The 13990-nt window shown below is 49.7% G+C and overlaps 2 protein-coding genes across 6 annotated transcripts in view; both read right to left on the bottom strand.

The window, feature by feature from the left end:
• Positions 1-668: 668 nt before the first annotated feature.
• Positions 669-7848, bottom strand: LOC103189447 (dynein axonemal assembly factor 3). The gene is made up of 12 exons (XM_042345034.1): positions 7795-7848; positions 6789-6888; positions 6174-6316; positions 5886-5979; positions 5196-5353; positions 4887-5063; positions 4378-4500; positions 3747-3869; positions 3027-3318; positions 2282-2396; positions 1929-2003; positions 669-1287 (listed from the first exon to the last, which is right to left on the bottom strand). Exons 2-12 carry the CDS (start codon positions 6868-6870, stop codon positions 1143-1145), a joined length of 1527 nt encoding a protein of 508 aa, XP_042200968.1. The 5' UTR covers positions 6871-6888; positions 7795-7848; the 3' UTR covers positions 669-1142.
• Positions 7849-9640: 1792 nt separating this feature from the next.
• The window catches only part of syt5a (synaptotagmin Va), a 35124-nt gene continuing 30774 nt past the window's right edge, over positions 9641-13990 (bottom strand). For all 5 annotated transcript variants that reach the window (XM_042345035.1, XM_007909852.2, XM_007909853.2 and 2 more), the window contains exons 9-12: positions 13164-13331; positions 12575-12692; positions 11677-11810; positions 9641-10164 (exon numbers count right to left, since the gene is read on the bottom strand). In XM_042345035.1, the coding sequence (XP_042200969.1) occupies positions 9955-10164; positions 11677-11810; positions 12575-12692; positions 13164-13331 (630 nt within the window). In that variant the 3' untranslated portion in view covers positions 9641-9954. The remainder of the gene's footprint in view (positions 10165-11676; positions 11811-12574; positions 12693-13163; positions 13332-13990) is intronic.

Here is a 13990-nt window from a genome sequence, read left to right as displayed (position 1 = left end):
CCGAGTCTTGCGGGTGGAGCACTTCAAGAGCAGCAGCACTTTAGATGAAAGCTTTCTGGTGCTAATTGCAATAGATTTAGTGGCTTGTCGCTGGATATTCAAATCCACCACATTTTCAATTTACTGTCTGCGTCTACTTCAGACATTCAATCAGCAGGCGCCTGCAATAATACGGCTTCCACTTATGTACTTACTCGCTGCCGTCCACACAGGATTATCATCTTCAAAAGATTCAAAAGCTGAACGAGGCGGAAAGTGTCATTCTACGACAGTGCAGCACTAATGGTAGCAAAGCTGCCTGTAAAAAGGCCATTGAACAAAACACAACTAAAAGGAAATAATCTTCACCACACCACCACTAATGCAGAACAACGGACTCCCATTTATAACCATCACAAACTTAAAGAGAAAAAGTTTGGCATCGGTGGTCGGGCCTTCAGCCTCTCTGCCCCCACCCTTTGGAACTCCATCCCACAGTCCCTTCGCCTTGTTCCCTCCTTCAAGGCGCTTCTCAAGACGCTTCTCTTCCACCGTGCCACCCTCCTAGCCCCTAACCTCTTCCCCCGCCAGCGACGTCTTCCCGACGTGAAACAAATTAACGCGTTGTTGTCATGGGTTTGGAAGGAAGACAAGTACTTACACTACATTCCGCTCCGGACACATTTTAAAACGGGCAACAGTGAGAAAATGCCAGTTGACAGAAGTAAGTCTTTATTCTGGTGATTTGCAGGCACCACGTTTATTCCAAATGAAATTCAACCCACAACTGAAAAGGGTGTCAAGGAGATTGGCAGCACCTCCCAATGGACAACCTTGAACAGGATTAAATTCTGCAGTCTCCAAGTTCACTGCAATAATTCATTCATTCTGTCTTCCATGTTACTTCTAAAAGCTTGCATTTTGACCCCAGAAACTTAAAATACCACAAACAACCACAAGACATCAATCTACTCAGACATCTACGTTGAAGCCATGTTGTGGCTCCAGGTTTGCATGAATATGTCCTGCTCAGGCAGACTCAGTTCAGCTCTATTACCAGAAGCGTCATTGCCCGGGATAAGAACAAGATACCACATAGCTCGTGAGTCGCTTCCATTCCGATCGAGGTACCCTCTACCCTCCCAGGGAGGGAGGGGGAAAGATCACGGCTCAACCTTCAGTTCAAACCGTGCAAAGGATTCCTCCCCGTTCATAGTCCCAAACGGCACGAATCCCGCCTCTTCTGCTATTTCGGTCGCCCGGCTGGCAAACTTAGCTGTTAAATCTTTCTGGATATCCAGCAGAAACCTATTCAGGTGGAAAAACAAGTTTTTTTTATTAAATCTAAATGTTTTAGGTGCCTTTTATATCGAGGGGGAATGTTATATTGAGTTCCCTATCCTTTATTTTACTAGCCTGACAAATGTGATACTACTTCTGGAAAAGCGATTCGCCAATCGACCAACAACAGGGTTCCTACTTACTGTTAGGTGAACAGAGACACGTGCTTGTGGTAAGGAAACTTGGCCAACATTTCGCCCTGCCCTTGGTGTTAGAGCAAAGTGAATTTGGGTCATTTCAAAGAGAATTAGACCAACACAAGCAGAGAAATACTATTAGAGGGGACAGAGAAAGAGCAAGTAGAATGGACAGCTTCTTAATAATAATGATCTTTCATTTGATATAGCGCCTTATCATATCTTCGAGATGTCTCAAAGCACTTCACAGGATATACTGTAATGTGCAGTGACTGTATATTTTGTGGGCAACTGTATATTTCTTGGGAGGAAACGCTGGTATGAAGAAATGGGTCAAACGCCGTCCTAATTAATGTGTGGTGCATTTCTGTGGTTCTACGTGAATTCATGCTCTCTGGGACGCTACCCTGTATGAGGGGGGCGCTGTATAAATGCAAGTTGTTGTTGTTGAATTATCATTGAGAGACTTACTTTGCCATCTCCACAAGTAGAGTTGCTTGAGGTGCGGCAGTCTGTTTGAGCTCTGGCTTCAGCTGGTCAAGCATACTAGAAAAGTAAAGAGCATTTCTGAGAGATACAGTAAGAGAAACAAAGGAAACTATCAGAAAGTAATTATAGCTTATACTGCTTTATCACATCTTTGCTTCTTGAACCATAGTTAGACTTTACAATTTATTTTATATGGCGCTTTGAGATGGATCAACGGCGTGATAAGAGGCTAGATAAAATGCAACGATTATTATCATGAGACCAACAAATGTTAATGGAGTTATTACAATGAAAGGATGCGCAAAGCAGCCAATAGTAGTTAGTAGATACAGTACCTGCAGGAGAAGTAGATCACATTAAACAGGTTGGTATATTTGCTCTTCTTGTGAAGGTGCGGTACGCAGTTTAGTGGCAAGAAGTGGATCTTCACATGAGGCAGAGGCAGGTAATCTGAGGGAGAAAGGCAGACATTAAACAACAGAAATATTGGAACTGGTACAATGACCAAACGTCACAGGTCTGAAAGAGGTAATAAGCAAAGAGAGGAAATGAATTGTCCTCTCGGATATAGATCTCGCAGATCGATATGGGAACCGGGTCCTGAAATCACAAGCTTCCAACTCATAAAGGAGGCCCATTTATCATTTCATTTCATTTCGCTGCAGGATTGCTCTTGAAACGACTCTACTTCTCTGGCTGAATTTAGTTATAAGTCCGGCAGCTCAGTGGTTACAGCACTTGCCGCAAGCACGAGAGGACCCGGGTTCGATTGCCGAGCAGGGTGAAACGTTGAGCAAGTTTCCTTACTCCACACGCCTCTGTTTACCCAGGAGTAAGTAGGAACCCGGTTGTTAGTCAACTGGCGGATCTCTTTTCCGGGGGTAATAATCACTTCAAAAAATAAAAAACTTGGGTACTCAATTCCAATGGGACGCTGCTGTGCTCAATTTGCTGCCGGGTTTCGCCCACAAAATATACAGTCAATTCACTCTACAGTGTATCCTGTGAAGCATTTGAGACGTCTCAAAGTTGTGATAAGGTGTGATTTCAAATGCAAGGATTATTATTCTTAAAGCTTACCATATTCACTTGCAGAATGACTTCCTTCAGACATTTTGTCACCCATTAGCTTGTTTTCCTGCACTTCTGCCTGCACTTTTTCCTTCATCACATCGTGTTGCTCTTCAGGGTTGTCAGTCGATTTATTCTTCGTATTGTGAGGATCATTTGCCGTCTCCACTTTCGTTGGTTCCTCCTCAAAAATCTCACACAAGGTGGCCTGCGATGGTTGTTCCATTGGCGAATATTTCTCCCGCGTCACCAGTTCATGGAACAAGGCTGTTATGTTGTAATGGGAGATATTCTGTGCTGTCTACGGAAAACGAAGACACAAACAAGCATTTTCAGGTTTTCATTACTTTGCACTTAGTTTTCTCCTCAGTTTCAATTCCAAATGCAATGAACGGACTTATGACAATATAATGTATTTGTCTACAATGTAAGTCTTGTACTTGCAATGCAATGGATGAATACAGTGAAGAGTTACATTATTGGAAATAAAGTTAAACTTACAAGTATGCTGGTTCCATTCAATTTCTCAAGACTGAGGTGGATAGATGTTTCTGAGGTCAGGGTATCGTGGCATATGGGGAAAGGTGGGTAATTAGAGTTGAGGTGCACGTCAGCCATGATCTAATAGAATGGCAAAACAGACTCGAAGGGCTGAATGGCCTCCTCCTGCTTCTATGTTGACAGAGCAAATTCAGGAGTGACCTCAAAAGAGTGGGACTGATTTAGTACCTTTACATGGATGCCGTTTGCTGTCTTTAGAAGGCTTTTCTCTTCAGTTTCAATTCCAAATGCAATGAACGGACTTGTGACAATATCTCCCCAAAACCCCCGGGCAGCAACCTTCTCCCCTTTCTGCAAGAAGAGACGCAGGATTACGAGCAGGGCACTGGACTCTTCACACAATTCAGAAGGTATTCATTAATTATATTATTATTACGATAAGTGTATCACAGACAAAGGAGGAAAGAACAACAGAAATGGATCAATACGGAAGAGTTCTTATTGAAGCTTTCATATACGGGTCATATACGGTATAGAAAATTGAACCCTGAGAATTATCGTGTGCGCGATTGGCTACTGCGTTTCGCCCAACAAAATACACAGTCACAGTATTTTGTTGGGCGAAAAGCAGTAGTCAATCCACTTTATAATATATTCTGTGACTCTCAATGACACGATAAGGCACTATATCAAATGCAAGGATTATTATCATTATTATCATTTTTGGGAAAAATAGAGTGGAACAGGAGCACTCATCCAATCGCACCTGGAGTACTGCGTACAATTCTGTTCACTGTAAAAGCACAATATTAAATGAACACCTGAGTTATGAGCATGATTCAGGATACAGGATACGTACATGATTCACAAGCAGCCCGGAAGCCAGTGTTTTGTTGGGCACATCGTACACCCCCTCTCGGACCTCAAAAGCGAAGCCTTGTTCTCTCCACCTGAAGTATTCTTGATTATTAATTACTACTGCCTACAACAAAAACAGTTATGAAGAAATAACTGGAACATCGCAATGCAGTGTGTATTGCTTCACACTTCCCATCGTGAAGGGCGCTGTATAAATGCAAGTTTGGTATCATTCTATGTAATGTTTCCGGTTTATAAATATAAATAAAGACAGCGCTTTTAGTACAAAGTGGTCCCTGAAGGGATTACTTCAAAGACAAATTGAGAAAGTATCCCATACAAATAGACAACATTTTATTAACCAAAAGTATTCCCTCCCATTAAAATAACCTGTTTGGGATGCTGCTCAGATCTCGTGCCACCAACTACACACATAACTAAGAATGGAAGACAAGTATCTAACATATTGTAACAGAATATTGCCCATTCCTATGGCTTCCCTTTACTTACTCCTCTCTCGTGCAGTTTCATGTGCAAGTCCCAGTCATAGACTCCTTTCCGACTATCATAACGGATTCCCAAATACTTCCTGTTCCGTAAATCCCACAATTTATTAATCTGAAACACCTTTTGGTCAGGATTCCTCCAAAACTTAAAGGTTCCTTCCAGCAGGTCTCTCTCTTTAAACTGCAAAGGAAGGAGAAACTTTTAAATTAAAATCAATGTCGTGAGAGTGATAGACTTTATTCTACACAAAGCAAATGGCTCAAGAGGCTTCATTGTACATTGAATGTCCTGCTGTTGCTATTAATTTCCTACCTTCAGGGCAGATAGGTCGACCAATGGCATTTTCTCCTGAAGATAATCTGGGTCGGTTACATATCGGATGAAGAGATTGGCCTTTTCCTGCAGGTAGGCTGCAGTCTGACTGCGAATCAGACTGTTACCGAACAGCTCCAGCAACAGCTCACTTTTCTCTGCAGAGAGAAAAGTCAAGAATTCTCATTTCTTTCTGTGCAAAACTTCTCAAGAGCCATTGAACTACAGACATGAAGTTTGGCATATTCTACACTAAAGAGCAGCAATCCGCACCTTCAAAGTCCTCCAACAGCCTTGCTCCTTCCTATCTCTGTGACCTGCTAACTCCAGATAAGCCTGTCCGCTCCCCGTGCTCAACAAGCTTCAGCCTGCTCCACCTCCTCGGCCCGCTCCTCCAACTGCAGTCAGGTCTTCAGCCTCTCTGCCCCTACCCTTTGGAACTCCATACCACAGTCGCTTCACCTCGCTCCCTCCCTTGCCTCCTTCAAGGCATGTCTCAAGACCCTCCTCTTTGACCGCGCCTTCGCCCACCCTCCTACCCCTACCCTCGCTGCCCTCCACTCCTCCTGATACCAATGCCCAGCTCGGATCCAAATCCCTGACTGTGTAGCGCCTTGGGACGTCCTTTGATGTGAAAGGCGCTGTAGAAATAATGGTTGCTGTCGAATGTAACATTAAATAAGCACTTACCTTGTAAGCCCATCTGTTCGGATCTCTCCAGAGCAATACTGAGAAAAAGCAGGTGTCGTCCTATCAGCTCCAGATTGTTTTCTACAATGTAAAACTGTGACAAGACAGCAACAACAACAAATTACATTTGTATGGCGCCTTTCACATCAGGAGGATGTCCTAAGGCGCTGGTAGTTGGGATTAGGGGGTGGAGGGCTGTGATTGTCAATACACACCTTATATACCATGTCAAGCACGATTTATCACTGTAATATTTATCAGAGTAGTTGCCCCGGGCCCTTGACTTACATTAATCTTTCTTTGTGCCCAGCGGTGAGCCCGACAGAGAGTTGTTAGGAGATGTCGGCTGTCACCAGCCCCGACCATTAGAATATTCAGTTCTGGGAGGCCACCTTCTTGTAGTCCGAGAGCCTCCGTAGAGACAGATGGACCTGAAAATAAGGAAGGCATCAGGAATCGTGAAAAAAATAAAATGACTCTATTAAACAACAGAAGATAATCAGAACAGTGGCATCGCAGAGCGCTTTGGGAGACGTCTTCCCAACATGAGACGAGCTATGTAAATGTAAATTGTATGGCGTCGTTGTTGTTACCTTAGCTTCACCCACATAATACACAGCCAATCCACTTTGCAGTGTAGCCTGTGAAGCGCTCTGAGACGTATCAATGACACGATAAGGCACTATACCAAATGCAAGTAGTATTATTTATTTAGCAGACTGGAGCAGCGTGATGTAGGAAAGTGATAGTTGAGTGAGTAATACAATGGCAGGCTCACAATAAAATCACTGCATCATTCGAGGCAGAGTTAAGCGACGTTCTGGCACTAAACCAATTACGAGAGAAACCTTTGAACGCGACCGGATTGGGACATATAAAAGCTATTTCCAAATACGTTCTCACTTTCTTTCTGGAAATCCATGGCGGGGCTGAACCCCCACCAGGTCACCGATCCAAACCCATCTCCGGTCCCGCAGGCGGTCATCTCCCCGCGAGTGAAACCCTGAAGAGAAAGCAGAGTGCGGTCAAGCGCTGGGGGGGGGGGGGGGGGGGGGGGGGAGGTTGGACCCCACTGCGAACCCAGCCTTCCCTCCCTCGGCAATCGTGTAGCTCAGCTATATATATATAGCGCTTTGGAGGCGTCTCGATGACTTGATATCTTATTGTGTGTTCAAACCCCTTCACTCCCTGGCACCTCCCTCCCTCCCTCCCCTCCCTCCTCGCTCACTCCCCCGAAATCCACTCCCCCGGGTGAGGGGGGTGGTGGAGGGGGGATCAGCGCCTCCCCTCGACTGGCACCGACCACCGTCCTCCTGCTCGTCCCTCAGCCCTCCACCCACCACCGCCCATGGGTGGCCGCGCTTTCAGCCCCGAATCTCGTCGCGCTTTCCCTCAATCCCTCCGCCTATTCCCCCCCTTCTCTCTCTCTCTCCCCCCCCCCCCCCACTCTCTCTCCCCCCACCTCTCTCCCCCCCCCCCACCCTCTCCCCCCCCCACCTCTCTCCCCCCCCCCCACCCCCTCTCTCCCTCCCCCCCCCTCTTCTCCCCCCACCCCTCTCTCTCTCCCCCCCCACCCCTCTCCCCCCCACCTCTCTCCCCCCCCACCCCTCTCTCTCTCCCGCCCCCCCCCACCCCTCTCTCTCCTCCCCCTCACCCCTCTCCCCCCACCTCTCTCCCCCCCACCCCTCCTCTCTCTCTCCCCCTCTCTCCCCCCCCCACACCCTCTCTCCCCCCACCCTCTCTCTCCCCCCCCACACCCCCTCTCTCCCTCCCTCCACCCGAAGTCCGGGCTGACCTTCCTCTTCGACGGTGCTTACGGGCACCTCCTCCCCCCCCCCCCACCACACAGAGCCCACCCACCCCAGCCAACCCGCCCCATTTCCCTTCACGACCACCGACCGCCGCTCACCAGAGGACGACGACCGACGACCGACGACCACCACCACCGACGGGCCAGGACTTGACGGGCAGCCGACTCAGCCAATGGAAAGCCCGTCCCCGCCTCCCGCCCGCCCGCCACTTCCGGCCCGGCCCGCCGTTTCCTCCAATGGGAGGCCTGGATGGGAGGCGGGACTTCCTGTCAGGCGGGTTGGGGGGGCGGGGCTCAGGCTCGGACGCGGTTGCCAGGGGCGACGAGGGCAACAACCGCCACGTGGAGCAACGGTTTTTGCGCGAGCGGAGCCCGGGGGGGGGGGGGGACTGCGCAGGCGCGCGGGTCTGTCCTGGGCACACAGTGACAACAACAACAACAAGAAGAAGCGGAGCGAGAGGGACCCGAGTTCGATTCCCCCCCCCAACCCAAACCCAAACCCGACCCCTCCCACCCCCACTCCCCCCCCCGTCACCCCGGGGCGGTCCGTCCGAAATGTCGGGCTCCATATTTTTGGCCTCTGTGTGGGGGGTGGTGGGTGGGGGGGGGATGGGAGACCTTCAAGACCCATCTCAAGACCCTCCTCTTCGGCCGTGCCTTCGTTCACCCTCCTTCCGCCCACCCCCCTCCGAACAGCCGCCTTGCCCTCCGCCCTCCGCGATCCCGACCCCCCCCCCCCCCACCCCCCCACCGCTCACCGGCGCTTGGGACCGTCCAGCGCCTCGGGACGTCCACCACCCGCGTGCGATTCGGCGGAGGTGGTGGTGGTGGTCGGCGGCGGCGTCGTCGTCGCGGCACAGGAGGGCTGGAGTCGTCTCCCAGTTTTGTCCTCGGGGATTGAATGAAGAAGCGAATCCCGCCCAAGACCCCGGGTGGGGAGTGGGGGTGGGGGTGGGGGTTTGGGAAACACCGAAGATCCCGGAAAACGCGCCGGAAATCGGGGAAACAGTGCCGAGGAACCGAGACCTGCAGCAACGAGAACCCGTCCCTGAAGAGGGCGCCTTAACACAGGAGCGGAGCTGGAGGGGATGGACGTGGTGGAACCACCGGGGTCCCTCGGGCGTCACTGTTTGGAGACCCTTTTAACTCCGCCACGCGTAAAATATCATCCGGAAGGTTCAGCTCGACGCGGCCCCCAAACCTCCGACACGAGCGCACGCGACGGCTCGCGCCCCCCCCTCTCTCTCTCTCTCTCTCTCCGTGCCCTTTGCGTCACGGCCGGGTCCCGGTGCGGGATCCACCCTGCGGAGCCCTTTGGGGCCGTCTCGCGGGACGTGACGAGGCGCTGGTAATCCAACCGTTGGACCTCTTCTTATTCCTTAACGATTTTTGGTGGTTCTTCAGAGTTTTATCGAAACCGGTTGCTGTCGCTCTGAATAAGGAGCGGACGCCCCCGAGCGGGCGAAGGGGTTTCCGCGTGGGGTCAGACGCCCGGCTGGGCAAATAAAAATTTCCCGCAATACTTTGTCCCTCGCCCCCAATAAAAAAAAACAGGCAGCTTTTAAAGTGAAGTGCCTGTGAAAATGCAGACGCAACGATCCCCCCCCCCGGGCTTCTCTGCCAGAATATTTAATATAATTAAGTCTCGGGCTTGGAATAACGCCGTCGTTACGTACGGATGAATCAGCAGGAGAGAGACGAGGAACAATAACTTAGGTTTTTATTCAACAGATCAAAGTTCTGTTCACAAAATAGAATTCTACTTGTCAACTGTATTCTGTTTGCCCTCTTGAGGGTTGGCGTAAAGCTCTTTTTCCCTTTTTATTTAACCTTCTCACTCTCTCTCTCTCTCTCTCTCTCTCTGTTCGTTCCTTCCATTTCCATTCGCCGTCTTTCCTTTCGTCCCCCTACCCCCCCCCCCCCCCCGCCCGCCCCCCACACCCCCACCTCCCCGTACAACATAGGCACACGACGCTACAAATCAAAATGGAAATAACAATACATCCGAATCCGGAATAAAAACAGCCCCTTGAATATAACCATGGACCACAAACTGTCAGGGGAAATAGAGAGACAGACACCTTAGGTTATTCAGGAGGATAACCTGCACGTACTCCGACGTCCTGAAACAGGCGCAAGCTACAAGTGCAGCCTCGCTCAACAACTCGTCTGTAATATATTTTACAAATAGCCACGAAAACAAACAGCAGTTCAAAGCTTATTCAACTACTGCGACTCCTAAAGGATGAGAGAGGTGTATCACGACGTTTTGATTCCCAGGGCGATGTCCACCTCCTCTTCGGGCTGGAGGGTGTGCCACTGAGCTATTGGCCGGCGAGGGTTGGCTAACATGTCAGACCAGTGCCGCAGCTCAGCCCCACTGGAATTGAACCCCACAAAGCACTTCCCGATGGCCTCGTTCTTGCCGAGCTTGTCGTAATCCAGGACTGTGAGCACCACCTGGACTTTCTGCAAACCAAATGACAGCAATAACAATCCTCGCATTCGAACGCCCGGGGCGCCTTGTCAGGTCTTCGAGACGTCTCGGAGCGCTTCGCGGGATAGACCGCAAAGCCCGAAACGCGGCAGCCAACCGCGGCACAGCAGCGTCCCACAAACCGCCGTGGATTGAAGTGACCAAATTACTATTATTTTTAAATGGTTGGAAAGAAAAGGGGAATGTTTATCCAATATTATGCCAAAACCATTGAAGCACAGCACGCAGCTTGCTCTTGTAATAATAATAATAATAATAATAATCCTTGCATTAGATATAGAGCCTTATCGTGTCCTTGAGGTCTCTCAAAGCGCATCACAGAACGTACTGTAAAGTGATATAAAATATAAACCATATCCTCCAATCCAGAACAACTCTTAAAACGAGGAGTGAAATCGCGAAGCACTTTTTTCACGCAAAGGGCAATGGAAATCTGGAACTCTCTCCCCCAAAAGGCTCTGGATGGCTGGATGGCATATGTTCAAGGTTGAGGTGGACAGATGTTTGCGAGGTTAGGGTATTAAGGGTTACGAGGGCAAAGATGGGTAATTTTAGTTGAGGTACAGATCAGCCATGATCTAATAGAATGGCGGAACAGGCTCGTGGGGCTGAATGGCCTCCTCCTGTTCCTATATTTTTACGTTCCTATGAAATGACTATGTATTGTGGGCTGACTGCGAATCCTTCTTAGCTCCGTGCGTCGGTAAAGACGTGTGGCGGGGGGGGGGGGGGGGATTCTGCTCCCATCTGTACAGTGAAGACGGTGTTGAGGAATTTGAAAGGTGTCACTGTCACACAGATCTTTTCGCACTTGGGAGAGACGGGAGGTATTGGCAACCTCAGTGGGTTTCCATGACGACTCGGCAGTGCGATGGATTCAAAAATAGGACTGAACCGCGGCTGTTGCGTAAGAATACTTTCAGAGCCTTTCCCCAAAGCTCCGCCATTCAATGGCCACTTCACACCTCGTTGCTTGTAAAACTGAACCAGAAACCATTTCAGACACTCTCCACCTCTCATTCTCTGCAAAGTGAGGCTGTTAGCAAACAGATGGGATGCAACAGCAACACATTACATTTACACTCCGCCATGCCAAGGCCCTGGATAGCCATTAATTTGGGAGTTGGGATCAGGAGGATGGAGGGCGGGGAGGGTTGGGGGTCGGAGGGTGACCGAAGACGGGGTTGAAAAGGAGGGTCTCGAGAACGGGCCTTGAAGGAGGCAACGGAGGGGGCGAGAGGCAAAGGGACTGCGTGATGGAGTTCCAGAAGAGGGTGCGTAGAGGCTGAAGGACTGACCGCTGATGGTGGGACGGGCCGGGCGGGGGTGGTGAAGCAGACCGGAGCCCGCTGAGCAGAGGGAGCGGACGGGTTGATATGGCTTGAGCAGGTCACGGAGCAAGGCAGGAAGGAGCGAGGCCGTGGGCAGGACACAAATGTGTTCCGATTTAGCTTTGCAAATACGCAGGAGAGGCCTTGTCATACCTGAATCTGCTCGAAGGGAACTTCAAAGCTGAAGGACTCGTTGTAATAAGGGTTCAGACTGTTCTTTTTAATGGTGGTCTTCTTCTTTTTCAGCCGCTTGCCATTTTGCATGAGGTGAATCTTCACATAGGGATCTGGCGGAGTTGAGCTCATCATTAAAACAACAGACTATTTGAAATGAAACAGGCCCACAATAATGATAATAATAATCCTTGCATCTGATACAGCACCTTATCACAGTGGTCATCGACGTAAAATGTTAACTCACTTTCCTCGCCGCGCAGATGCTGCCTGACCTGAGCGTTCCCAGCGACTTCTGTTTTTATTTTGTACCTTGTCGCGTTGCTGTGAGCCTGTGTATTGTGCGAGCGAACAGCAGCAGCCAATTTGCACACAGCAATATCCCACTACTAACAGTCATGGAGTAAGTGACCAATTTTGTTTGGGGAATTGTTGGCAAGACGCTGGGATAAACTCCCTTTTCTTACTGACTGGCTTTGGTGGAACGTCTCATCCAAAGGATAAGTAATACAATGAATTAATCAAAGACAAATGGATATGTCAAATTTTCAAGACTGAGGTGGATAGATGTTTGTTAGGTGAGGGTGTCAAGGAATATGGGGCAAAGGTGGGTAATTGGACTTGAGGTACAGATCAACCATGATCGAATGGAATGGCGGAACAGGCTCGAGGGGCTGAATGGCCTGTTCCGATGTTCATAAATATATATAGGTCTCCTCTCCATTCATCTCCTGTTTTCTGCTGTGCGTAATAATGGCAATTCTCCACGTGAAAGATCTCCTTGTTGATCTGTCAGACGTGTGGTGTTACCAAGTGCTCTATCGAATGCAGTGATTATTGCTCGCAATGACATTTTACAGCGCTGTGGCCAGTCTACCTGATAATCCTCCCACATCCATTTTCTTGAGGTTCTTGGCCTCCAGTACGATGACGGTGAGCTTTCCTGCTGTCGGGACGTAGCGTAGGGAGAAGCACATGTCTCCCAGTTTCTCTTGCTTTAACAAACCAGAAGAATGTTAATGAGGATTTCACAATATGAACGATCGGCAGTTCAGGGACTGGCAGTACTGGGAATAACAAATAAAGCTTTAGTCTATGGGGTCACCTTGCTCTCACTGAAACTTAAGTGTAACATTGAATAAATCCTTGGCAACTACATTGTGATGACCCACAGTCTGTTCAGCTCGCTCCCTCCCTCCGTCCCTTGCCTCCTTCAAGGCCCGTCTCAAGACCTTTCTCTTCGACCGGTCACCCTCCTACCCTACCCTCTCTGCGCTCCACCCCTCCTGATCCCAACCCCCAGCTCGGGTCCAAGTCCCTGACTGTCCAGCGCCTTGGGATGACCTCCCAACTTGAAAGGCGCTGTGCAAAATCACGTGTTGTTGATGAGGAGGACTCATCTCTGGATGGGCGCTGGATATAATACTACAGAAGATCAGGGACGGTTGAGAAAATAGCCTCCCCACCTCCTCCTTCTCGGCTGACTCCAGGTCTCGCCACTCCTCGATCACGTGAGCCAGGTCAATGGTGTTCATCGGGATGCGGATCTCACCGATGGCGTCATGCTTCGAAAACCTGTCAAAGTCGTACACCGCCATCACCAGCACCTTGCCGCCCAGCTCCGAGTACGGAATCTGGGAACAACGGGACACACAGGGAAGCCAGTGACAGGGATCTGCTCCTGCACTTGTCAACTGTTTTACAGCAGCTTTTCCTTAGAATGAACGTAATAATAATAATAATAATAATCCTCGCGTTTGATACAGCGCCTTATGACGTCTCAAAGCGCTTCACAGGATGCACTGCAAAGTGTAGTGACTGTGTTTCATGGGCCAAACGCGGCAGCCAATCGCGCCCGGCAGCGTCCCCCACAAACAGTCTAACGCAAACACAAACAGTTTAGTGTTTCACGATGACAATTGGGATTAGACTCACACACAAGTTTCAGGTAATCAAACCACTCCAGGTTCAGCGCTCACATTATGGGCTTCCGATATAGCATTGAGCAGACTATACCCCTCCCTATCTCTGCGACCTGCTAACTCCACATCGACTTGTCCTCCTCCTCCTCCGCTCAGTAGGCTCCGGCCTTCTCCACGTTCCCCGGCCTGGCCTGGTCCACCCCACCATCAGCGATCGGGCCTTCAGCCTCTCTGCCCCCCACCCTCTGGAACTGCACCCACAGTCCCTTCACCTCGCCTCCTCTCTTGCCTCCTTCAAGGCAAGTCTCAAGACTTGGGAGTTGGAGTAGTCAAGCCTAGATCTAACTGAGGGGAGAGGCAGTGGCGGAGCC

Source organism: Callorhinchus milii, unplaced genomic scaffold (assembly GCF_018977255.1).
Source record: "Callorhinchus milii isolate IMCB2004 unplaced genomic scaffold, IMCB_Cmil_1.0 Scaffold31, whole genome shotgun sequence".
Classification (NCBI taxonomy): Eukaryota; Metazoa; Chordata; class Chondrichthyes; order Chimaeriformes; family Callorhinchidae; genus Callorhinchus; species Callorhinchus milii.
Note: the sequence above shows the minus strand (reverse complement) of the source record. Positions and strands in the feature narration are given on the sequence as shown.